Raw genomic sequence first — 26,066 nt, 5'->3', positions numbered from 1 at the left:
TGCCTTCGTTTTTGGGGGCTCCAAAATCCCTGCAGATGGTGACTTCAGCCATGAAATTAAAAGACGCTTGCTCCTTGGAAGAAAAGTTATGACCAACCTAGACAGCATATTAAAAAGCAGAGACATTACTTCGCCAACAAAGGTCCATCTAGTCAAAGCTATATTTTTTTCCAGTCTTCATGGGTGGATGTGAGAGTTGGACTATAAAGACAGCTGAGAGATTAAACATTGGTGCTTTTGGACTGTGGTGTTGGAGAAGACTCTTGAGAGTCCCTTGGATTGCAAGGAGATCCAACCAGTCCATCCTAAAGGAAATCAGTCCTGAATATTCATTGGAAGGACTGATGCTGAAGCTGAAACTCCAATACTTTGGCTACCTGATGTAAAGAACTGATTCATTGGAAAAGACTCTGATGCTGGGAAAGATTGAAGGTGGGAGGAGAAGGGGATGACAAAGGATGAAATGGTTGGATTGCATCACTGACTCAATGGACAGGAGTTTGAGTAAATTCTGAGAGTTGGCGATGGACAGGGAGGCCTGGCATGCTGCAGTCTATGGAGTTGACTGCAAACAGTTGGACGTGACTGAGTAACTGAACTGAACTGTCTGGAGAAAATGGACAATTTTTATTTCTATGTGGTTGCTCAGTGTCCACTTTACATGTTGGGTTTGATTTCATTTAATATGTTACATACACTGCTAGGTACTTCTTTCAGGTAGTACAGCTCTGCAACTTTTGGCATCTACCTAAGAAGATTTTATTGTTTTCATTTCCCTGCCTCCAGATTCTGGATGGTAATGCCAGGAGAGGTGGAATCTACCTTCTTTTCTTTTGGTAGAAAAAATAATTTTCTGGTTGTGAGGCTTACTGAGATTTTAGAGAAACCAGGACACTGCCTCTATAATACAATGGAACATTTCAAGAATGTAATTAAGATACAGACCTAGTGTTTCTGTTTTGCTGCCATTAACAGATGCCATTCTTATGTTCTCCTGGTCACAATGTTTCTTTCATATCTACATTCCATCTCTTACAAGTTCAGTTTTTATGGTGATTTATTGTTTTTTTCCTAAAGAACTGAGATGCTTGTGGCAGTAGGGTACAGGGAAAAATGGAAATACTCTAAAATTCTCACTATTCCTTTCTTGCTAATCTTGATATATGCCCAGATCTTAACAGTTTTTCATTTTAATATGCTCTTCTTGATGGCAGTGAATTTCATCACGATATTCCAATCAAGGCTTTTCACTCAAATGTTTCAGGTAGGCTCTGGCATATGAATCATATGTCTAAAAAAGAAAACTCAGAAAAGCGGCAGGCTAGGGGCTCATTTGTCTTTGGCAAAGAGATCGTTGCTCCTGTTTAATTATTAAACAGATGGTGCCCACTGCCATTGACTAGCTGCCCAACTTGTTTTCCATGTGGTAACACGGTTCTGGACATCTGATGGAGAGAAGCTGTATTATCACAGTTCCTCATATCCACTTACACCCTGATTTAAGTATTAACATCTGCCCCAAACTAAAGCAGGCTGTTTCCAACAAAGTTAAGCTTAAGTTTTAAGCTAACTTCTCCCCTGTCTCATGAATTTTCTTTTTCAGTATCTCCTTTATCTTTTCTTTAGATTGCTTCATCTCTACACATAAAATACAATAGCATATTGAGCCAATTGGGCTTCCCTGGTGGCTCAGACGTTAAAGAGTCTGCCCACAATGCAGGAGATGTAGGTTCCATTCCTGGAGAAGGGAATGGCTACCCACTCCAGTATTCCTGCCTGGAGAATTCCACAGACAGAGGAGCCTGGTGGGCTACAGACCATGGGGTCACAAAGAGTTGGACATGACTGAGAAACTAACACTTTCACTTTTTTTTTCACTTTCATTGAGCCAATTATCCAAATACTCCAGCTTCCACACACACTTTACCCTGGAATGTTCAGATAATTAAAACAAAATTGGATTATCTTTATTATTATTAGTGAGGGCAAATTACATTTAAGGTAGCCATATTAAAAATTAACAAGAGTGGACTGGTCTTGTGTTCAGTATTTAAAAAAAAACAACTTTCCACACTGATGGACTTTTTAAAAAGATACTATTTTTTCATAATCTGCCAAGAGTTAGCTTAAAATTTTTTAGTTTCTCAAATTCAACATTATTACAGCGTAGGAAACGTGTAGCCTATAAACATGAATAACTAGGGTCCTGGTTTTTTTTTTTTTTTTTTCCACAAGCTTTTTTCATGGTAGACAATTTCACCATAGGCAGCTTTTAAGATCTTTCCTAGTGTTAACCTACCTGTTCTTATCCCCCCACCCCCACTTTGAGATTTTTTAAATATTTCTGATTGTTTGAGCTTCCTTACTTTGTACACTTCTCTGAGGCTAGGGCCACTTAATCTCAATGTAATTTACCATCCATCATCAACAACTGTTGACTAATACTCTCATACACTGTATTTTTTAAAGTAACAACAATAACAAGAGGGCTCTCCCCTTCCCCCTTCTCTTTAATAATGCTATTTGAGTCTAGGTAACTTGTTGAAATTTTCCATTGTTTGGACCAACAGGAAAGCCTAGGTTCTCTGTCGAAACAGACCTTCCAGCAGGAGCAGTCAAGGCCTTACAATGCCCCCTGACATTGATTTGCTGTTGGACCTGACTTGAGTCTATAAGCATCTTTGAATCACCCAGACAGTAGATGTGGCTGTCATTTTTCAGGACAGTGGGAAGTCTGCGGACTCCCCTCTAGAGATAAGTATCCAAGCACCATCCTTTTTTCACTCCAACGTCCTGGGCAGCCCTGTGTGAGGGCCAGCCTGAGACCCTGGACCCCGGGGGCTGAGAGTCCGGCGGTGGACGGGTCTGAGCCACTCCTTCCCTAGGATGCTGGCAGAGCAGCCCGGCTCGGCTCCGGGGAAAGAAGCTCGAGCTAAGAAGAGCGCCTCCTCCGGGGAGGGGCGGGAGCAGGGCTGGGAACGCTTTCCTAGGGAGTTGCCTTAAAGAAAGCAAGCGGGATTGCAGATCACTCCAGCTGCCTGCTTTTTTATACAGTTTTAATCAGTCGTCTCCACTCTCCTCCCTTCTGCAAAACTGCAAATCACCATCAACCCCGCACCAAAAAGAAGGAAAAAAAAAAAAAAAAAACCACTGTAAATCTCCTTCTCCTTTCTCGCCCTCCGTTCCCTCCCACCCTCCCTTCCTCTCCAGCTCGCTCGCCCTCCCTCCCTTCCCTTGCGGCAGCCGCTCGTCTCTCCAACTGGGTGTCTCTGCGACGGGACTTAGCAACTTCTTGGTTATTTCTCAGCCCCTTTTCCGTTTTCACCACCTTTTGCCATGAACTGGACCGACAGACGCAGGAAAGGCTGTGCTTTCTGCCCCAGGGAATGGCGGTTCGCTTCCTGGGGCCGGGTCGGGGAGGATCGGCCGAGGAGAAAGAAAGAGTGATAGAGAAAGAGCTGCATTAAGGAGAGGAAGGGGGACCTCCGTCGGCTGCGGGCCCCTAGCGTGCAGCAGCACCCAGGATGGCTGCGAGCTCGCCCCGCGTCCCCGGCTCCAGCTGCGAACCCCGCACGCCGGACGCCTAGGGCGATCTTTAAAATCCTGAAGTCCGGAGAGACCCCGGAGGACCGAAGACGGGGGTGGGGGTGGAGCGGAGAATGCTGCAAAGCTTTTCCAAGAGAGAAAAAGAGGAAGTCTGATCGCTTCTGCCTGTGCTAGCTTTTCACAGGAAGGCATCTCTTTGGAGCATCTAGCCTTCTCCAGGAGTTATTCGAAAGCTGAAACTTTCAGTGCTCGCGGGCCTGGGAGCAGGAGGGATTCCGAGGGTGGGATTGCGAGAAGAGCGGGCGTGAGCGCGCGCCTGTGTGTGTGTGTGTGTGGCGGGGTGGGGGCGTCGGGGGGGCCCTCGGGGACTCCGCGAAGAGGGCGCACCATGGCTGTGCCGGGCGAGGCCGCCCGAGTCGGAGCCACGCCGGGCCACTGGGAGGCCAGGCCGGCCCCAGCGGCCGGCCCCGCATCGCCCCGGGACGTGGGCTGCCGAGGCTGCTGGGGCGCCCGGGTGCTGCGGCCGCTCCGGCGCTCGCGGAAACTTTCCTCGGCGCTGTGCGCGGGCTCCCTGTCCTTTCTGCTGGCGCTGCTGGTGAGGCTGGTCCGCGGGGAGATCGGCTGTGACCTGGAGCGGAGTAAAGAGGAGGCGACGGAGGAGGAGGAAGCAGCCCCGGCAGCAGAAGGGGGCGTCTTCCCGGGGCCTCGGGGAGGTGCTCCCGGGGGCGGCGCGCCTCTCGGCCCCTGGCTGCAGCCCTCAGCGCTGCTCTTCAGTCTCCTGTGTGCCTTCTTCTGGATGGGCTTGTACCTCCTGCGCGCCGGGGTGCGCCTGCCTCTGGCCGTCGCGCTGCTGGCAGTCTGCTGCGGGGGGGAAGCGCTCGTCCAGATTGGGCTGGGCGTCGGGGAGGATCACTTACTCTCGCTCCCCGCCGCGGGGGTGGTGCTCAGCTGCTTGGCTGCCGCGACATGGCTGGTGCTGAGGCTGAGGCTGGGCGTCCTCATGATCGCCTTGACTAGCGCGGTCAGGACCGTGGCCCTCATTTCCTTAGAGAGGTTCAAGGTTGCCTGGAGACCTTACCTGGCGTACTTGGCCGGCGTGCTGGGGATCCTCCTCGCCAGGTACGTGGAGCAGATCTTGCCGCAGTACTCGGGGGCGGCTCCGAGGGAGCATTTCGGGTCCCAGCTGATCGCTGGGACCAAGGAAGAGATCCCGGTGTTTAAGAGGAGGAGGCGGTCCAGCTCCGTGGTGTCCGCCGAGATGTCCGGCTGCAGCAGCAAGTCCCATCGGAGGACCTCCCTGCCCTGCATCCCCAGGGAACAGGTAAGGACCTGCAGCCCCCCTCTCACGCGCCTCTCGGGAAAACTTGAAAGCTTTTGGGATCCGCCGCAAATTGGAGGGAATTGGAGCGCTGGGAACAGAAGGAGACAGCCCAGCAAAGTGCCCTAACTTCAGACTTGGAAACCAGCGAGTTTTTCTCGCCCTCTCGCACAATATTTTATAACCTGAACAACAGGAACACGAATAAGTAATAAAACTAGATGGTCTTTGCAGGGTCTACCACAGCTGAGCCAACTTTTTAGATGTGCTACACCTGGCGGATGACTTGTCTATACTTTTAAGTGCTCTCATGTTTTCCTCCTTTAGCAGAAATATTCGAATTAAGTTTTTTTTTTTTTTTTTAAGGGTGATTTGAAAACGAGGATTTTGCTAGATTTCTGTTTCTTTTTATAGAATTTCTTTCTGTTTCTTTTCATAAAATTTCTTTCTTCTGAGAAGACAGGTAAACATTTATGGAAGTCAATAAAAATATTCTAGAGTTAAAGCAAGGAATGCTTGAAGGTGAGGTGCTGATATACTCTGGTTTTGCAGTATGTTTTACTTGAAGAGGCTGCGTTTGGTGGTGTCCAGTTTACTTTTTAAAATGTAATTTGGGAACATACATTATTCCATGCTGATGTGTTTTGTATTAAAACCATAAACTTCAATTTGGGGAGCAATACGTTGAACTTCAGAATTTGTCAGAATCGTGGACTGCGCTGTTAGTGTCAACTTGAAAAAATTTCTCTTGAGTATCTACATACTTAGTGAATATTTAGCGATTCAAGTGGATTTATACAGGAAATAATAATTCAGGAAAATATTTCTAAATTGCTGGTAATATAAATCTTTCAGAGAGGAGGAGGAGGAATCTAGAATTATGAGTAAGGTTATCCCAGATAATGTTTAGTGAACTGGGGGGACTTATTTCCTTATTATCACTGTTTTGAGATCATGGAATACAGTTGCTATAAGGGATGTAAAAGAACACACTCCTATTTTAAAAGCAGATTGTATCTGAGGAAACTTCAGCGTTCACCTCTCTACTTCAAACTGATTTGATACTTGGGGGTGGAAGTGGTAGAGAGCTGGTTAAGTATAGCAAGTGGAAATTTACACTTTTCTCATTTAAGTTTATGCCTACCTGTGGTACTATGAGGACAACTTTAGGGAATGAGAATACCCTAAGACAGTAAGCTTTTTCTCTTTAGGTTATTCTGTGGATAATCATTTGGGTATTTCTAAGAAATAGCAGTCACCATATGGTGTGATGACTAGTTTGTTTCTCAAATGGAGTTAATTACACAGAATGTGGTTGTTTGACATTATTTAGCAGAATGGATGACAACATTGTAGTCTCTGTGTTTATTTTAAAATAAATGCACTTATTTAGCTTTCCGTTTAGATAAAGCAAATATTTCTTGGGTTTAGCTTACTCTAAGGGTGAAGTTAAAAACAGGCCACTGACTGATCCTTAGTTTTGGTAGAAATCTGGGCATCACCAGAATAAAGTAAGCTCCCTATAAGCCAATTGGAGGAAAACACATTTTAATTTCTTTTTTAAAGTCACTGATAGAACATCTTTTAAATGAAAACACTGCTAGTTTAAATGTATTTCAAGTACACTTTTCTTTAACTTACAGGGAAATGTGACCTGATCATTGCAAAACTGAAACTTAATTTCTAAGGCAAATCTGTGAGTTAAGCATAAATAACTTGACTCCAAATTCATATCATTTAACCTCTGAAATTCGATTTCTGAAATTTCTTATTAACATTTGAGTTAAGGGTGGATTTAAGATGAGAAGGTGTTTAGGGGAATTAACCAGCAGTGTTAATTAACCCATAGATTTTTACTGGTTTTCTCTGGTTTGAACTGACAAATGGATGATTTGAATAGCCTGCAGACTTCTAAGAAAATTACTGAGCATTGAATTTTCACATGTTTTGCAGATGAATACAATCGATCATGTATATTCATAATATATTTTGATCAGTTTCTTTGGTTGCCATCTCTTCTAAAATGAGAGACTATCTCTTATGGTTGATGGGAAAGCAAGGTGACATTTAGCAGAAATTTATTTACTTGAATTTTTAATGAGGGCATGGGTAAGTGTGTGCATGTTACTTAAGGCTGGTTTTTATATATGATCCTTTAAAGTTGTTGCTGAGCATAATTGTGGGGGGTGGGTGGGAACTGACAATGCACTAGGATCTTATAAGACAGGGCAATATCTCATACGTTAGCCTAACTGTGTGAAAAGTTCAGGAGCTATATAGTAAATGGCTTATCTGTTTTATCACAAGGAAACAAACTTCTGATTAAGGGTGCAAAGTGTACCACTGTCATCCGCATGCTTTATGAAATCAAGAATCAAAATAATTATAAAACACATATATAACACTGCCCTGAATGCTACCTGATTAGGAGTTCTTTTCTGAAAGAATGTCTACTCTTTAAGACAATCCTCAGGCAACAAGTGGATTTTAAGTAGAGGTGTAAGAACATAAAACACAGAGAAGCTGGCAGAGTCCTCTGGAGAATTTCATTTGGACTTTGCTCATTGTGAGGTTTAAAGGTGAGAGAATTCCAACCTTTTCTTCTCCGTGTGAATGATAGCAGCCACTAGCTGAAGAGCTATCTCTCGGCAATGACTCAATTCTGAAAGGTCAAGGAGAATAGATGATAAAATTGTCATAAGGTAAACCAAATGACAGAGTTCCCTCCCTCCCTGCTTTCCTTTTCCCCTTCCTGAACCATCATGAAGACAATAGATCAGCTATTACATACAGAACTGAGTTTTGCAGCATTGATCATAAATACAGCTTCAGCCAAAGAAAAAAGATCGATCTAGTCTTCAGTCTCAAAATTAATGGGACACTGGGTGTATCTGTGAGATGAGAATGAAGGAGTAGGCTCTCAGGAAAGAACGGAGTTGGTAACATTTGCATGGCTTTTAACTTACTCCTACTGGCCCAGTAGGTTCAAGATTTTGTAGATCAGTGAGTCAGACTACTTTTTTGGTTAATAAAGCAGATGATTCCATTAAGGTGTATGTATCTTTCTTAAGTGGATGTTTATATCCCTTAGCAAGTATCACACTGTCTTCCAAACACTAAGGTCCTTAGAATTTCTGGAATTATTAGAAATTATGCATGATTACTAAATGTTGTTTTTCAACATAAAATTTTAATTCAGCACTTTTAACACTTGAATGTTGTATTTGAAAGGGTGTCTCTTTTCTTGATACTCAACACAATCGGCTGGCTCTTTCCCTTTAATTACTGGGACCACCTTACACATTGATTTTTGAAAGAAATCAAACCAATGCAATTTTATTTTAGTTACATGTTAAGAAGGATTTAATATCTTTGCCTACGGTTTCACATAAAATAAACACAAGCTGTATGCCTCTCACCTCACCATTAATACTTTTGTACCACTTCATGACAAAATTCTTTGTGGTGGGTACACTCTCAGTCAGAAATGTACAGCTGTATACTTCATTTTGTGAGATTAAAAATCAAAATATTTTTGCACACATAGGGCCTTAAGGCTGTTAATTAAACATATTAGCAAAAAGATCTTTAACAGACTTTTTAGGAATGCAATTTTTTTTGTAAGAGTCTAGTGGTTGGTTATCAAAAGTAGAATCAAGTTTTTCATTACTGATACAAAGAAAGATATTTTCAAGCAAAAAAAGCCAAAAACAGAAACAGCAAAGCAAAAAGAATAGGATACAGTAGTAGGTGTAGCTTTCAATGGTAGGCCTTCTTACATCTTTGGTAAAAAGTACAACTTTCTTGCATTTACTGTGTATTTTTAAAATACAAAAGTATTTCTTCTGAAAATATAGAATTAATTGTTCTTTAAACTCCTAAATACATTTCAGGATAACAGAACATATTTCTCAAATTTAATAAATTTCAGAAACAATCTTGCCTTTTTAATCCAATTGTAGCTTCAATCACGTTTCAGGAGTATAACTTGGCATATGGCAATACAAAGAACAATATTGATTATTTATGACCTGCTGACAGAATTAAAATTAATTAAGGCCAACTTCTAAAAACCCTAAAAAGGAAAAACAAGATATTCTCATCCCTTGGGAAAGGTGAGGGCAGAAAATTTTTTGGTGTGTAGGGACAAAATTGTGATTTTACTTTGTGAATATAGATATTTAAAGCATACTGAAAAAAGTGTTTTAACTGACAGAAATAGTCAGTGAATCTATATAAATTTACAGAGGTTGGAAGGAGGCAAACAGTAATTTCACTCTTTCTGTATTGAGTCTAAAGTGTAAAAAAGTTAAAACTGTAGAACTGAAAGAAATGCTGTGTATGCTGGGCTGTCATGTTAATTAAATAAACAACCAGAACAGTGACTCTGTGTATGAAATACATTTTGAAAAGTCTAGTGGGGAGGGGGTTCAGGCAGGCAAGGGTGAGTGACACTGGCATGAAAAAACATTCATTATATCTGTAGTGACATTTGTGTGAATTTGCTGTACTCTGTTAGGAAATACAGCTCTGAGAAGAATCTCTTCAGGACTCTAGGTGAATAAAAGTCTTCACCAAATTTAATTTCACATCCTTTTTCAATAAATTCTCATTTATTATGTTGCAGTAGGATGTTTGTGAACCTCAAAATTAGAAATCTGCATGTATATTATATTTTAAGATTTTTGATTAATGTGATTTGTGCCAGTAACAGCCCAGTAGTCTATGTACACTTCATTGAAAACTTGGGTTATTTAATCTTAGTAAAAGAGTGAGTTTATTTAGGGTATAGGGGGCGGAGTTGGATTTTTCAGAAAACCTTTTTTGCATAGGGCAAGTTTCTTGAGCTTTGTGAAATTAGACACAATCCTACACGTTTCTGGTGAATTGTTTTCATTGGCCATGTGTGTGCGTGTGTGCTGAGTTGCTTCAGTTGTGTCTGACTCTTTGCGACCCCATGGACTGTAGCCTGCCAGGCTCCTCTGTACAGGGGTTTCTCCAGGCAAGAATATTGAAGTGGGTTGCCATTACCTTCTCTAGGGAGTCTTCCCATCCCAGGGATTGAAGCTATGTGTTTCTCAAGTCTCCTACGTTGGTAGGCGGGTTCTTTACCACTAGCGCCACCTGGTAAGCCTTTTATTGGCCATGTATCTTCTATTCCATGGAGTCTCTACCTCCCTTTCCTCTTCTGGGTGTGATATTAAAAGAAGCTTCAAGTGTATTAAATTGAAAACTCAATTTGTGTTTATTTTCTATTAATACATTCCTCTTTTCAAGGAAGCTCTATCAAATAAGTCAGAATAAACCAGGAGATTCAGAGACACCTCCATATTCTTGCACTTAAAGCTGAGCTCTTAATAGTCAAATGAACATTAGTTCCTTTACATAGAAATTTAAATGCTTGTAGGAATTACCTCACAGTATATACTTTTACTGTTGGTAGTATTTTTTTAAAGAAGTTTTTTGTTTATGTTTTCTGTAAGGCTATCCTAGGGAATTATCTCAGTGTTGTACTTGAGAATGTACACTTACACGATTGTCACCATAAAATACACAGGTTTGATTTCTGGGGGAAAAAAGTCTTCAAAAGATGTGCAGAAGTCATAGTTCAGAGAAACATTTGTCAGATACTGATTGCTGAAAATCTTAGTTGGCCGTATGTGTTCTCCCAAAATGTCTGCTATTTTAGAAGAAGATGCTATCCTTAGCTGATGTTATTCCTTAAAGTGTTTGGTCAGTGAACCTATAAAATGTCAAGTCAACATGTTTTATCTGTGCATTAATAAGCCTTGTACTAAAAAGCCTACAAATTCTATACAGGTACAATGTAGCACCTTGGCTCTTCAGAGCTTAGAGCCTAGTTAGGATAATGAGATATCAACATAAGAAAGGGAGAAATCTTTAATGGCTGAGTAATACTCCATTGTGTATATGTACCATAGCTTTCTTATCCATTCATCTGCTGATGGACATCTAGGTTGCTTCCATGTCCTGGCTATTGAATCAGTTCTAATGAGGTGGATGAAACTGGAGCCTATTATACAGAGTGAAGTATGCCAGAAGGAAAAACATAAATACAGTATACTAACGCATATATATGGAATTTAGAAAGATGGTAACAATAACCCTGTATACGAGACAGCAAAAGAGACACTGATGTATAGAACAGTCTTATGGACTCTGTGGGAGAGGGAGAGGGTGGGAAGATTTGGGAGAATGGCATTGAAACATGTAAAATATCATGTAAGAAACGAGTTGCCAGTCCAGGTTCGATGCACGATACTGGATGCTTGGGGCTAGTGCACTGGGACGACCCAGAGGGATGGTATGAGGAGGGAGGAGGGAGGAGGGTTCAGGATGGGGAACACATGTATACCTGTGGCGGATTCATTTTGATATTTGGCAAAACTAATACAATTATGTAAAGTTTAAAAATAAAATAAAATTAGAAAAAAAAAAAAAAAGAAAGGGAGAAATCCCAGTAAAGTATGGAAATAACCTCTTAGGTAATCACTGAAGCAGTGCATATAATAGCTTAGAGCAGATTTTAAATCTAGAGCCAGAACCCTTCATCTCATCTCTGAAATTTCATGCAAAAGTTCATCCTTTCATTTTTCTGGGAAAAAATTTTATGTTTTCATAGATTTTCAGAAGGTCCTCAATGCATAAGGGTTAAACATAATTGTTTTAGGTTTTGATCAGGTTTAGGTTTTGAAGGCAAGGGAGAATTGTTTCTTTGAAGTGGAAAGTAATTTAGTATACATTAATAGGACTTCTGAAATAAAGATAATACAAGATTTGGGACACGTTACACACATCTCAAGCTAACACAGTGGTGGCTTTCCTATCCTGAGGTGTAGTCTGTGGTTTAAGGAACTTGTTGCAGCGAGATCTTAAAATGCTTAATTCCGTGCAGGCTGTAGTTAGGAGACTAGAAAAAGTCTGATTTTAGAGAAAAGGAAACTGAGGGAGAATCAGCTAAAAGTATGTAGCAACCTGAGGTAAAATGTTGACTTTTATCCAGTTCTCTTTGGAGTTGAATCTGCTGCTGGGAAACAGTGGAAAAAGAGTTAGGAAGATCATTTTAAACCTACTAATCACTTGTGATTTTACACTGGAATCCAACTCTAAATTCTCATTCAGGATTAGAAGATTGAATAAAACCCATTGAATGTACAGATAACACAAAACTCTGGAGCCCTTACAAAGGTGAGTTTTCTGGTCATCTACCAGGCAGCCTTTAGACTGTATTATTCAAGACTTTGTCCCAGAAATGAATATCAATTGCATTGCAAAGTCCTACTTTGTGGAATCTTTATCTCATCAAAGAAGAGTGCATGATGGTGGTTTAAATATTGATTTTTGTTTTCATTTTAGTTTTTAGTGAATCGATTTAAAAATGTTCAGGATTTCAACTTCAAGGTGGAAAGGAATCTGCACATCGGTAAAGCATTTCTTTGTTAGCAAAACAGCTGGTGGTTTTTTGTTCATCTAAATTATTTTTCATGGTTTCTGTGGGAATCCATTAAAATGTAAGTAAATAGGATGTAAGTTTTTTAGAGGCAGTCACGAGAAACATTACCATTTAGAAGATGGAAAGCTGTTTGGGAAAAGTCACAAACTAAACAACTTCTGCTTATTTGATTTGATTAGAGCTGTCATTTATTCTTGAGGAATGTGATGATTATTATAGATTTTAAGTATTTCAAGTCCTGCTAAGATGATAATAAAAGTACTTAGGTGTATTCATGTTTTTTCATCCTAAGAATATGGATAATTGTAAGGAGCACATGATGTCTGTTGTGTGTGTTTATGTGTGTGCATACATGTGTGCATGCCTGGGTATGTGCAAGACTTTTTCCTCTGCCAGGAAATTGTTTTACTTGCATCAATTTAATGGAGAAACAGTGTCACCCAGTGGCTTTGATGAAAACAGTCCTGTAAACATTATAGATAAGCGCTGTCCAGTGGAAATATAACAGGAGCAAATTACTGAATTTCATGTTTTCTAGTAGCCTCATAAAAAAGTAAAAAAATAAAATAAAAACCAACTAGGTGAAATCCATGATAATACTGTTTAATTTAATTCATTATATCATGCTAACATAAAATCAACGTATAAATCAAGATATTTTGCTTTCTGGTTTTTTTGTGCTGAAGTCTGATTTTGTGGTGTATGTTTTCCACTTACAGCCCATCTCAGTCTGGTGTAGCTACATTTCAAGTACTTGATAGACACATGTGGCTGATGGTTAATCTTTGGAACATTTTTAAAGAGCTGAAGTACTTGAATACTAATGTTACCTCTTCCATTATAATGGAAAATCCATGTAGATTTTATGATAGCACTTAATATACAACTGTTCACATTTGTATATAATCTTGCTGCTCTAATAGTTGGCAAGTCAGTCTGATTTTCCTCCTTTGACATTATTGCACGTATTTTAAAATATGTTGATTTTAGTTGGAGGGAGAGTTTAACAGAGTCCTTAATGAGGAACCGTTTTGTTAACTTGATGTATAACACAGAATCAGTGTTACCAGCTAATTATGAATTTGCCTTTCAAAGTGTGCTTCGTTAACAGGGATGGCTTATGGATATAGTGTGAACACGTGACCAGCCATGGTGATTAGTCTGTTATTGGGTTATCTAATGTCTCTTTAGAAATGAAAGTGCTTATGTTTATAATGCATGTTGTTATCTTGGTAACTTAGGAAACTTAAGTGACAAACCTGCTAGTAGCTGTAATGGATGAAAATTCTAGCAGTGTCTATAAAAGGCTGATGACTCCTTGCTATTGCTTATGTAAACGCCACTCTCATAGATATACAAAAGGAAAATGCTTCTATTTTGTGTCTAGAAAGGACTAGAATTTTGATAATGTGTAATTTCTAAACTAGAAATTGAGATTAGGTGGCTTTTGAAGCTCTGCGTGATTTCAAACTGCATGAACCTATAAAAATGTACAGATGAAAAAGGCAAACTTTAAAAGTCCCACCATCCTGGGACTTCCCTGGCAGTCCGGTGGTTAAGACTCTGAGCCTTCACTGAAGGGGTTAGGTCGCTGGTCTAACTGCTGGTGATCTATGGCACCGCCATAAGATTGAAAAAAAAAATTAAATGAGGCCTTTTGCCCTCCTTACACTCTTTACCTTCTTTCCATCTCCTTTCCTCAAACTCTATGAATTCATTAACTCTAGGCATAGTTCCAATATTACATTGAGCATTGATGAGAAGACAACTTTTGATATATGGCATGATCCTTTATATACATAGATGTATAGAATTATTTTTTAAATAGGCATTTATTTTGTGCATATTGGTTTATAATCTGTATGTGTTATTGTATGTTTTTCAATTTATGAATTTATCCCTTTTAAAGTAAGACATTATTTGTCTTTGCATTAGAGAATAAAAATGCAGAGGTAGGTAGGTTTTCATCTATAACTTAGGAGATAATCTAAAAAGAACAAAAGGTAATAGAATCATGATATACAAAGAAGCACATTTATCTAAAAAGAAATAATGTGGACTCAATCTCACTCCTGGTGAAGCTGGCTTAATTTAGCTTTCTTTGAAGTAACTAGCTAAATAATAAAAAGCTATAGTAATTGTAACTGTTACTTGAGTTTGTATTTAATATAACTAGTCATTCACCCTGGCGAATTCTGAAATTACTTTAAATTAATGTAGAGGTTGGGCTTGTAAATTTTTTTTTTTTGGCCAGTCTTCTTTTTTTATAATGTCCTGTGTGTGTGTGTGTGTGTGTGTGTGTGTATAAATATTTTTCCAAGCAATGCGTTTTATTTCATTTTTTTTTAAACAAAATAGGTTCTTCTCACTCAGAGTGTGTTTAAAAATTTAAGGAATGCTTTTCTATCCCCCATACCCCACTGTACCTTGTCAGAATATTAAAATAATTTTAAGCAAGAAGCTTGTGGTTTAAATTTAATAGAATTTTAATAGAATTTTTCCACCTTCTGAAGTAAGTTGAAATAACTGAATATGCTGTGTCTGTGGCAAGTGTTTCCTCCTCCTCAGATATAATCCACTTAAGTAAACCTAATGGAAGTTTGAAGTCATAGAAATTTGGCAGGGGGGATGGTTTATTTGGGGGTGACCCCTGTGGAGTCAGCCTCCTTTGGACATTTTTAAGCTAGGTTGAGCACAGAGAAAGCAAATGGTTCTTATTTTTAAACTAAGTATTTCAGAGGATGAAGTTAACAGGTCTGCTTAGGAAATGCTCTTCAGGAGGAAATGCTAGTCCTTATCATACAAAACAACCCCCTGTTTGGGTGTTAGCAAACACCTAACTCCGCAACAATCTCCCAGAGAGCGGGAGAGACATCCTGAGCTGCCTGGGCTCCCCGAAAATCTGCTTTCTAGGCTCAAGAACTGAAGAAGTCACACTCATTTCACAGCATTTTCATTATAAAAGGAATCAACCCTTCTTCCCTTCCTTGTGTCAGCCATCAATATTTTTTTTAGAAAATTCCAGTCCAGTGTCTTGCTCTGCACCAGCTAGTGGAATAAAGGGACGGAGAAGAAAGAAATGATTTTACTCTGAAATATTTATCCCCCAATCTCCTGAGACTGAACTAGTGATTAAACCTACTGAAGTAAACTTCTGTAGAAAAAAGTAGCCTATTCACTTGTCTGTGAATTTACATTTTTAAAATATTTATACTTTTATTACTATAAAAAGTTTATCTGTATGTACAGTTCTCCATAGTGGCTATATCAATTTACATTCCCACCAACAGTGCAAGAGGATTCCCTTTTCTCCACATCCTCTCCAGTATTTACTGTTTTGTATTATTGTTACTATTATTGTAGATTTTTTTTGATGATGTCCATTCTGACTGGTGTGAGGTTTCCTCATTGTAGTTTTGATTTACATTTCTCTAATAATGAGTGATGTTGAGCATCTTTTCATGTGTTTATTGGCCATCTGTATTCCTCTTAGGAAAAATGTCTGTTTAGGTCTTCCGCCCATTTTTTGATTGGGATGTTTGTTTTTCTGATATTGGACTGTATGAGCTGCTTATGTATTTTGGAGATCTAATTCTTTTTCAGTTGTTTTGTTTGCAATTATTTTCTCCCAATCTGAAGGTTGTCTACATAGATACACTGCCATGTGTAAAATAGATAACTGGTGAGAAGCTGTTATGTAACACAGGGAGCCCAGCCTGGTGCTCTGTGATGACCTAGAAGGGTGGGTTGGAGGAAGGGAGGGAGGCTCTAGAAGGAGGTGATATATGTATAGTTATGTCTGGTTTGCATTGTTGTGTGGCAGAAACCAATACAACATTGTAAAGACGTTTCATCCAATTAAACATAAATAAAAATTCAAAACATAACTTACAAAGATTCTCTGGCATGTGTCAGATAAGGAGCTGAACTTGCCTGTGCCTTTCGTGGTAGGAAACCCCACTCAGCATGAGTCCTAGATATTTATTTTTAGCTTGCTTCCAACTGAAAATAACCAAACCACCCCCAAGACCAATGTGGTATGAACTTCAGAACAGTATCTGAAGTTAGGGTATGTTTTTCAGAAAAATAAAAGTTCAAGTCTTTTTCATGTACAACTAATGCTTTAATTGAGAAAGAATCGACTTTGACATTTGTTCCCATGGCTTTCTACAAAGTGTTGGTAGGTGTTCAGCTATACCTTTTTACAGTTAGTCTATGTTCTTGTTAGAGGTTCTTACTGAATTGCTGTGTTTCCTGAAAAGTCTCATGTAAAGTAACTACTATCTCCTTTTTATCTTTTAATTGCACTCAGTTACAAAATATAATTTGAGCACATTGCTTCCAGGGATGACTTTGTGAAATTAGCTTTTTTCAAATGTCATCCAACTGTAGTGTTAGTTCAATTGTGCTGAATAATCTAGAAGTTTGGTAGCATAATTTCAGAGTCCAGAGGAATTTAAAAATCAACAGTTCACAAGGTTTCATCAGAATGACAGGTTTTAATTTATCCAATCAATTTGATGGTCTATCTAGTTTTTAATAGAACTTGTTAGAATAGAAAGGAAGTTTTAAGTTAAATAAGAATATTTTGTTGCTGTATTTTAACTCTTAATAGAGAGATATTGTCATCTCCTCTCACTGAAAGCAGACATTTCTCTTCTGAGTATGTTAAGTAGATTATTGTGCCTTTAAAAGAACTAGGAATACAGTTTAGAAAAAAAAAAGTTATTTCCCACTTTCTTTTCCAGAAACAAGTTTCTTTTAGTTTGTGGATGTCAAATGGTCTCATATATCTTTTAGAAAGGCTACCTCTACTGAAAACTTTGAGAGTTTCAGGTATCTTTGAATATATTTAAAATCTGAATGTTGTTTCTCTTTGAAAACATAAATTACAAACTGAGAATTTAGTTACAGATTAATTCATGTTTTGATATAAACCAGATATATTCTTTGGTAAAGAAGCCATTTCTAAATTTATTTGACATTTTTGTCAAATGTAAAATAGAATAAGAAATTTAGGAGCAAAACCTTTTACTCTATTTTCATTTTGGTACAGGAAGCTAGCCATTTGAATAGTGTCTGTTTTTACTCTTAATGATTTGTTTGTGCTACAATTGAAATTGTTTTTGCTAGATAAGCAGGGCCTAAATTATAGCAGCTATTAAGGTCTCATTTTGTCCACTTCTCCTTCTTTTTACTTGAATAATAATGGGATGAGCTCTTCTTCACTCCTTCAAAGAATGACAAGAGCTTTTAAATATATTCAGTGGAATTTCTGTAAGCCACTAACTAGTCCTTATTGAAAAGTGTGAGAATTCGATTGGGAATGTTGGATCAGAATATAACTGAACAATGATTAAGTAAATTATCTAGAAACCAAAGTAGCATTCAGAAGTGGAAACTTCCCATAATAAATGAGTGAAAGAAATGGAAGCTAGTATTTTGCTTGTGCAGAAAGAAGACTAGATTGAAATTGAAAGAATTCCTCTATTTAAAAAAAAAAAAATATATATATATATATACACACACATTGATTGAACGGTCTTCTGGGAATGTGCCCCTAAAATCTAGAACTCCTATGGTTTGGAAAGAGGAGACCCTGGGGGTGTCACTTCCTGCCCAGCCATGCATTGTCAGGATCTGTTCTTAACTTTAGACCTAAAACTCTTTGATCATTTTTCAGAGGTCATAGTGCTATTCATAAATGTTCCAGACACTGATTACTTTCAAAGATGTAGATTCTTACTTTTTAGGTTTTTAGTGCATTTGTCACTTTGACTTTTAAATGTAACGTTATGGCAATCTTGTGTGAACTTTTACCTCTTCTGTGACAAGACTGATGAAAAAGGTCAGCAGATAAATATATCTTATTTAAGATTGACTCTCTATTTCCTAGGTGGTGATAGTATAAAGAACCCGCCTGCCAATTCAGGATACTTAAGAGATGTGAGTTCGATCCCTGGACCAGGAAGATCCCCTGGAGGAGGGCATGGCAACCCACTCCAGTAGTCTTACCTAGAGAATCCCATAAACAGAGGTGCCTAGTGGGCTATGGTCCATAAGGTCTCAAAGAATTGGACACAACTGAGTGACTTAGCACGTACGCATGCACTCTATTTCACACTGACTCTTTGTTTCCTTCTAAGTATTTTAGTATACCTAAATTCTTACCATCTTTTTCCCTGGTGCTAATCTTATGTAATTATAATGCTATGTTAATCAAAGCTCCAATACTTTGGCCACCTGATACAAACAACTGACTCATTAGAAAAGACCCTGATGCTGGAAACGATTGAAGGCAGGAGGAGAACGGGATGAGAGAGGACGAGATGATTGGATGGCATCACCAAATTGATGGATATGAGTTTGAGCAAGCTCCGGGAGTTGGTGACGGACAGGGAAGCCTGGTGTACGGCAATCCATGGGGTAACACAGAGTCGGACATGACTGAACAACTGAACTGAACTGATTAATGAAACTGTTGTTTATGAATTCTGATAGTAAAAAGCTCTAATTAATAGATAAATAGACTTCTTCCTTCAGATGCTTTCAAAAATCTTGTAGGATATAGCCTGACCTCACCTATTTACCATTATACCTTATCTAGCACTTTCTAAGTCAAGCTGCTATATGTGTCTCAAATGATATAGTTCTTGAATTTTAATATGAATAATTATTTGGGAAACTTATTAAAATGATAATTCCTAGGTCCTAAGGCCAGATACTCTGATTTAATTATGTGTAGAATGGGGCCCAGAAATCTAGAGTTTTAGAGCATTTAGGTCACCTTAGTGAAGAAACACAGAACTATAAACTTTTATTTAATAAAACTAGACAAATTTTGGACTTTTGCAATGTGATTAAGCAGTTAAAAAGCGCTTGGTTGAGTATCATGAGGAAAACATTTAAACACATACATCTATATATATATACACATTGACAGGTTATACACATAGACATAACTTCCAGATGTTCAAGTTAGTTTTAGAAAAGGCAGAGGAACCAGAGATCAAATTGCCAACATCTGCTGGATCATTGAAAAAGCAAGACAGTTTCAGAAAAACATCTATTTCTGCTTTATTGACTATGCCAAAGCCTTTGACTGTGTGGATCACAATAAACTGTGGAAAATTCTGAAAGAGATGGGAATACCAGACCACCTGACCTGCCTCTTGAGAAACCTGTATACAAGTCAGGAAGCAACAGTTAGAACTGGACATGTTCTAACTTGGAACAGATTGGAACAGTTGGAACAGACTGGTTCCAAATAAGAAAAGGAGTATGTCAAGGCTATATATTGTCACCCTGCTTATTTAACTTATATGCAGAGTACATCATGAGAAACGCTGGGCTGGAAGAAGCACAAGCTGGAATCAAGATTGCCGGGAGAAATATCAATAACCTCAGATATGCAGATAACACCACCCTTATGGCAGAAAGTGAAGAACTAAAGAGCCTCTTGATGAAAGTGAAAGAGGAGAGTGAAAAAGTTGGCTTAAAGCTCAACATTCAGAAAACTAAGATCATGGCATCCGGTTCCATCCCTTCATGGAAAATATTTGGGGAAACAGTGGAAACAATGGCTGAATTTATTTTTCCGGCCTCCAAAATCACTGCAGATGGTGATTGCAGCCATGACGCTTGCTCCTTTGAAGGAAATTTATGACCAACCTAGATAGCATATTAAAAAGCAGAGACATTACTTTGCCAACAAAGGTCCATCTAGTCAAGGCTATGGTTTTTCCAGTGGTCATGTATGGATGTGAGAGTTGGACTATAAAGAAAGCTGAGAGCAGAAGAATTGATGCTTTTGAACTGTGGTGTTGGAGAAGACTCTTGAGAGTCCCTTGGACTGCAAGGAGATCCAACCAGTCCATCCTAAAGGAGATCAGTCCTGGGTGTTCATTGGAAGGACTGATATTGAAGCTGAAACTTCGATACTTTGGCCACCTGATGCAGAAGGCTGACTCATTTGAAAAGACCCTGATGCTGGGAAAGGTTGAGGGCAGGAGGAAAAGGGGGCAACAGAGGATGAGATGGTTGGATGGCATCACTGATATAATGGACATGGATTTTGGGTGGACTCCGGGAGTTGGTGAGGGACAGGGAGGCCTGGCGTGCTGCAGTTCACGGGGTCGCAACGAATCGGACACGACTGAGCAACTGAACTGAACAGAGACAGATTATTACAGTTTATTAACCTATGCGTGTGTGCTCAGTTGTATCTGACTCTTTGCAGCTCCGTGGATTGTAGTCTGCCAGGCTCGTCTGTCCATGGAATTTTCCAGGGAAGTATACTGGAGTGGGTTGCCACTTCCTTCTCCATAGGATCTTCCCCACCCAGGGATTTAACCCAGGTCTCTTGCATCTCCACACAGGTAGATTCTTTTACCACTGCACCACCTGGGAAGCCCCATTAACCTATGACATTCATAAAATTTTCACTTTGATTTCCCCATTGAAGATATCTCAGAGATGTTATCTGATACTCTGCAGATCAGTTTCTTCTTCTGTGAGGATGAATAAAGAATTTCCTCACCTATCTCCTATATGCTATTACAAAGCTTAAATAAAAATATATCACCCTACAAATGTTAAGTAGAAAGAGTATATGCTCTGGACAGAGACAGGCTGAAGCTTTGTAATGTATACAAGGTCCTTCAAATTTCTGAACATGAATAATCCTATCTAACATAGGAAGACTACAGCCCACTTCTTAGTGTAAAGATTAAGTTAATAGAAATAACAGACATTGGTTCTTGTCAAAATCCTCCCCGCCCTCCCCTTGCTGAACAAGAATGGTGCATGTGTGCTAGGTTAAGAGTTGTATCAGACACTCTGTGACCGTGTGGACTGTAGCCCACCAGACATCTCTGTCCATGGGATTCTCCAGGCAAGAATACCTGAGTGGGTTGTCAGTTCCTTCTCCAGGGGATCTTCCCAACCCAGGGATCGAACTGCCATCTCTTGCATCTCCTGCATTGGCAGGTGGTTTCTTGACCACTAATACCAACTGGAAAGCCTGAACAGAATAGTATCTCCTTGTATCTATTGGGGCCATGTCATTAAAGGTTTGCATCTGATTAGAAAAAATCAAAACCAAAACAAAAAAGCAATCTTGGAAGTCTAACATAAAAATCAGGTTTTCTGAAGTTAATCAGAATATTAGAGAGTTACTTAAATTATAGTCAAAGCTACTGGCCAATGAAGAGCCTGGAGAGTCAGACTAGTTAATAATACTGGAAGAGAAAAATTTCTCAAAGATGGTGACAGGTGCTTCAGAAGTAAACATGTGAGTGAAAAAGGATGAAGGGAGGATATTTAAAATTTGATAGAGTCTTTGAACATGTTTGTAAAAATAACTGATGATTCTTTTGAGTCTGTTGTGCAGTCATGTATCATATAATACCATCAGCAACTTGATTTGTGCTTTTGACACAATTATAAGCCATATTTTGTTTTTGAAAACAAACTGGTTATTTTTTCTTTTTGTTTTTAAGAGTTTTTAGTTTAATTTTTGTGGTATAATTCTAGTCATGCCCTTCCTTTTTCTTTTCATTTGCCTATGAGACCATTATTCTCAAATAACAGGGACTTCCTGCTTGTAATCTATGAAAAACAGCTAGTTCAGTACTCATTTAGTAATCACCCTCAGTCATTAAAGCCCTATTGCATTAATTCAGGGAGAATTGGGAATTATATCAGGAGGTAGTGTTAGACGGTGGGCTTTCTGTTAGCTTAGCAGTAAAGAATTCACCTGCCAATGCAGGAGACAAGAGTTCGATCCCTGGGTTGGGAAGATTCCTTGGAGGAGGAAACAGCAACCCACTCCAGTATTCTTGCCTGGGAAATCCCATGGACAGAGGAGCCTGGTGGGCAACAGTCCATGGGGTCTCAAAAGAGTTGGATACAACTTAGTGACTAAAAAGCAAATACTAAGGGAATGAATACACACACACACACACACACACACACACACACACACAAATCATTTCTTGCTTTTAAAATACTCTGAGTTGACTTTTTTCCTCTTCTTTTCAATTTTATCTTCTATCTTAGCCTTCCAGAGGACATTCAAATTCTAACCCTTTTTAGAAAACCATCAGATCTCCTAATGATGAAACTCTAGTGAAGTATCTTAAACACTTCATAAAGCATTATCAGATTGGCTAAAAACTTTGGGTTTTTCCTGTTAACATCTTACACAAAACTCCAAATGGACTTTTTGGCCAACCCAGTAGTTTTTTGGGTTTTATAATATTTAGCTGGATAAAAGTTTTGAAATTTTATTCTTCCATAAACATTTTTAAAATTTTAAAATAAATGTGAATAAAATAAAATTTTAATACATTTAAGTGTTGTCTCTTTTGAACAGGTATCTTTGTAACACATGCTTTAATATCCTGAGGTTTCATATAACAACAAAAAAAAAGAAGCAAGACTTTCTCATTTTATTAGTCTTTCAATAGTCTGACAAATCCCATTTTTATCTGAAGGCATCTTGCCAGTATTTTCTAGACCTTCCTATAGAGGAAATACTTCTATTTTGTTTTCATATTAACTCAGACCATTTGTCAACCTACAGAGCACTTCAGTGATAGGTGCTGTATAAATATTTAAATTACGATAGCTTGATTGCCTTGTAACTTTTTAGAGTTTGCTAACCCTACACTATGGTTAGTATCTGGTTATGAAATAGTTTCCATACTGCTTGGGAGACACAAAAGATAAGGAAATTTCAAGCCTGTGAAGTGAAGAGCTTTTCATCACATTGGAAAACATTCTGATGAATGCAGAGGGAAATCGGGAGATAAAATGGAGGATGCAGCGTGCTATCGTCTCCAACTATCAAATGCATAGCTGAAAAGACAGTGGTTGAAATGTTTGTTCTTGTTTGGATGAGGGCATCGTGGATGATTTTGGTATATTTTTCTCTTCAATATTGTCTCAGTTTTTAACCCTGGGTACTTATTTTATAGTCAGGAAAACAAAACTTTATATAAAGAAACATAACCATTTGACCTTTTCCCCCAGATATGTTCACAGAGTGCTTCGAGGGTCACTTACCCAGTACTGGTCCGTGAACTTGCAGTCATGGAAATAGGAACTCCAGGTGCTTTTATGAATGGTAATGTGGTCTCCAGTACTGGGTAAAACATGTTCAGAAGTAAAATCCTATTGCATTCCCAGTTCTTCACCCAAGTGGCTGGAAAGGCATCAGCTTCTTATAAGATTGGAGGTTCAACTGGTATTTTATCTTGCATTATGGATCCCTGAAATTACAGATTGGCAAACACACAATTTTTGTAACTTGATAGTTACAGTTTTTTGAAAAAATATACATATAGGTATGCTGAAATACATACACATGTACTGAAACATGCTTCAATTTTTATAATGTATTGGGACCTATTTTCATTTTAAAGGCAACAGCAAAACTAATCATGAATGTGATATGTTGAGATCAGCACGGAAATGAGTTAGGAGGAAAAATTCTTTATAAAACATATTTAAGGAGAGTATTGGGCCTACCTTGCTGATTATTAGACCAACAAATAAAAATCAACTTTAAAATAATTGTTTTTTAAAGTAACAAACATAAAATTTTTTTTAACTTGAAAGATTTCAGTTTACCAAAGGATTTATTAATACATAGTATGATTTTTATAATAGTTTATGCATAGCCCATAAATAAAATATAAGCACTTTAATTTTAGAGTAGTTTAAAATTTTATCCATAACTCATATGCAGACATAGGTTGTTTCTGTATTTTGCTTTTTCTGCATCTGAGTTACTCTGTGTATAATATTGATTAATATCAGTCTTGCTTGTCAGGATTTGTTGATTATTCTTTGCATTTCCTATCTAAGGCTGAGGAACTTTGTGTATTTCCATTTGCTTTTGCTTGTTTAAATAAGTGAATAGGAAAAGAAAGCAGTGTGTAATATTTCACAAATTACTCCCACTTCTAGGATTATGAACTTGTTTTCTCAGATGAAGAACTATCCATTTCTGTGGAAATAAGTTGGAGACTAGCAAACTAGTTTCTGTAACGACCTAAAAAAATAGACTGTGGTGTCACTTGACTCCCTCCAAAAAATGTTTCCAGAAATAAATGTGACAGAATCAGAGAACCAGAGATAAATATGATAGAATTAGTTGAACAGAGCAAAATAACCTTTACTCAGGCATTGCACCTTCTTTTTATTGTTTTGTTAAAGCAGAAGTAGCAGATTAGCCCTAACTGCTTCTGTCTGAGATGGTTGAGTTAAGGTGACAGAGATGGGTAGGCATTTCTCTGCTGACTGTCTGGGTTGGTGGACTTTGGCGGGTGGGAGTGTGGAAGAGTGTTGGCACTGAAGTTTGTGTTTGGCTGGAGTCCATATCTCAGCCTTGCAGGTCAGAGATGCACTTTTTCCATAGAACCCGAGGTTATCCGTCGCCGAGACACACTAGTAATAAACTCATCAATCCGAATGTCAGGTGATTAATTTACACTGGGGAATTTACCTGTAAGGAAGAGCAGAGAGCCAGTAGTTACCGGTGAATGCTTCTTGTTCCTAGTGGGAAAGTCACCTTTAGCATGATTATTCCCTAGACTGGGACTGCAGATCTCTGGTTTATGAGAATTCCCCTTGGAAAACTTATACTGTTCGTGCTTTTTATCCTAGAATGTTTGAAGAATGCCTTAACACGCTGATGGGGTGGGGGTGGGGGAGCGGGGGTTGGGGAAGGGTTCACTCTTGCATTCCCTCCTGAGCTTTTAATAAAGATACTACATTAACAAATGGTTCCAGTGGCAAGTGATAGATGCTTTAAAATACAGAAAGTCCTGGGAACTTTGCCCTCCAGAAAGGTCATAGCTAAATTTATTGCTCAAATGCCATCACCCTCTTCACATGGATTTCTGGTAATATTCTATCTTCCTTTCCTTTCTGACTTCTCCTTTTGATTTACGTTTAACCTTTTTTTCACATGTTTATGTTAATAGGAAGCTTACTCTAATGGTGTTTGGTACAATATGAAATATATCTAAATAAGAAGAAAGTAAGAATGGATCTTTAAAAGAATGTTTTGCTATCTTTCTCCTGTGTGCATGATGTCCAGAGGGGAGGAGGGAGGAATAGGATAAAGCTTGTTTTGGAGCTGAATGCCAGGTGTGGAGCAATGTTATGTTCTGGAAACAACACGTAGAACAGATAGCCCAGCCTTTGTGTGGGGGAGGTGAGGTGAGTGTGGTGGGACCTTTTTAAGAGACAAGACAGATAAGGTTGGGAGTAGGGAGGGAAAAACGAATGTCTTCAGAATTAGGCTGGGAAAGATGAACATTATTTTGTCTACAGTCAAAGTTACTGAAAGGGTTTTAGCTGGAGACTAATGTGAACAAATTAAACATAATTTTAAAAACAATGGATCAATTCAGTTCTTCAGTCATGTCAGACTCTTTGCAGCCCCATGGACTGCAGTATGCCAGGCTTCCCTGTCCATCATCAACTCCTGCAGTTTGCTCAAACTCATGTCCATCGAGTCGGTGATGCCATCCAACCGTCTCATCCTCTGTCGTCCCCTTCTCCTTCTGTCTTCAATCTTTCCCAGCATCAGGGTCTTTCCTAATGGGTCAGTTCTTCGCAACAGGTGGCCAAAGTACTGGAGCTTCAGTAGTCGATCAATTGGGTGCACACTGGACACAGGAGATATTTAAGAGGCTGTTGTAAAAGTGCTGATTA

General features: G+C 38.9%; 1 protein-coding gene across 4 annotated transcripts in view; it reads left to right on the top strand.

Annotated features, from left to right (window-relative positions):
- Positions 1–226: 226 nt before the first annotated feature.
- Positions 227–26,066, top strand: part of PDE3A (phosphodiesterase 3A) — a 379,994-nt gene continuing 354,154 nt past the window's right edge. For all 4 annotated transcript variants that reach the window (XM_086404062.1, XM_086404060.1, XM_086404061.1 and 1 more), the window contains exon 1: positions 227–4,867. In XM_086404062.1, the coding sequence (XP_086260188.1) occupies positions 3,935–4,867 (933 nt within the window). In that variant the 5' untranslated portion in view covers positions 227–3,934. The remainder of the gene's footprint in view (positions 4,868–26,066) is intronic.

The sequence above is a fragment of the Bos grunniens genome, chromosome 5 (genome assembly GCF_055505025.1).
Source record: "Bos grunniens cultivar Pamir isolate PY7600 chromosome 5, Bosgru_T2T1.0, whole genome shotgun sequence".
Taxonomy (NCBI): domain Eukaryota; kingdom Metazoa; phylum Chordata; class Mammalia; order Artiodactyla; family Bovidae; genus Bos; species Bos grunniens.
The sequence above is the reverse complement of the archived record's forward strand: the minus strand, read 5'-3'. Positions and strand labels throughout refer to the sequence as shown.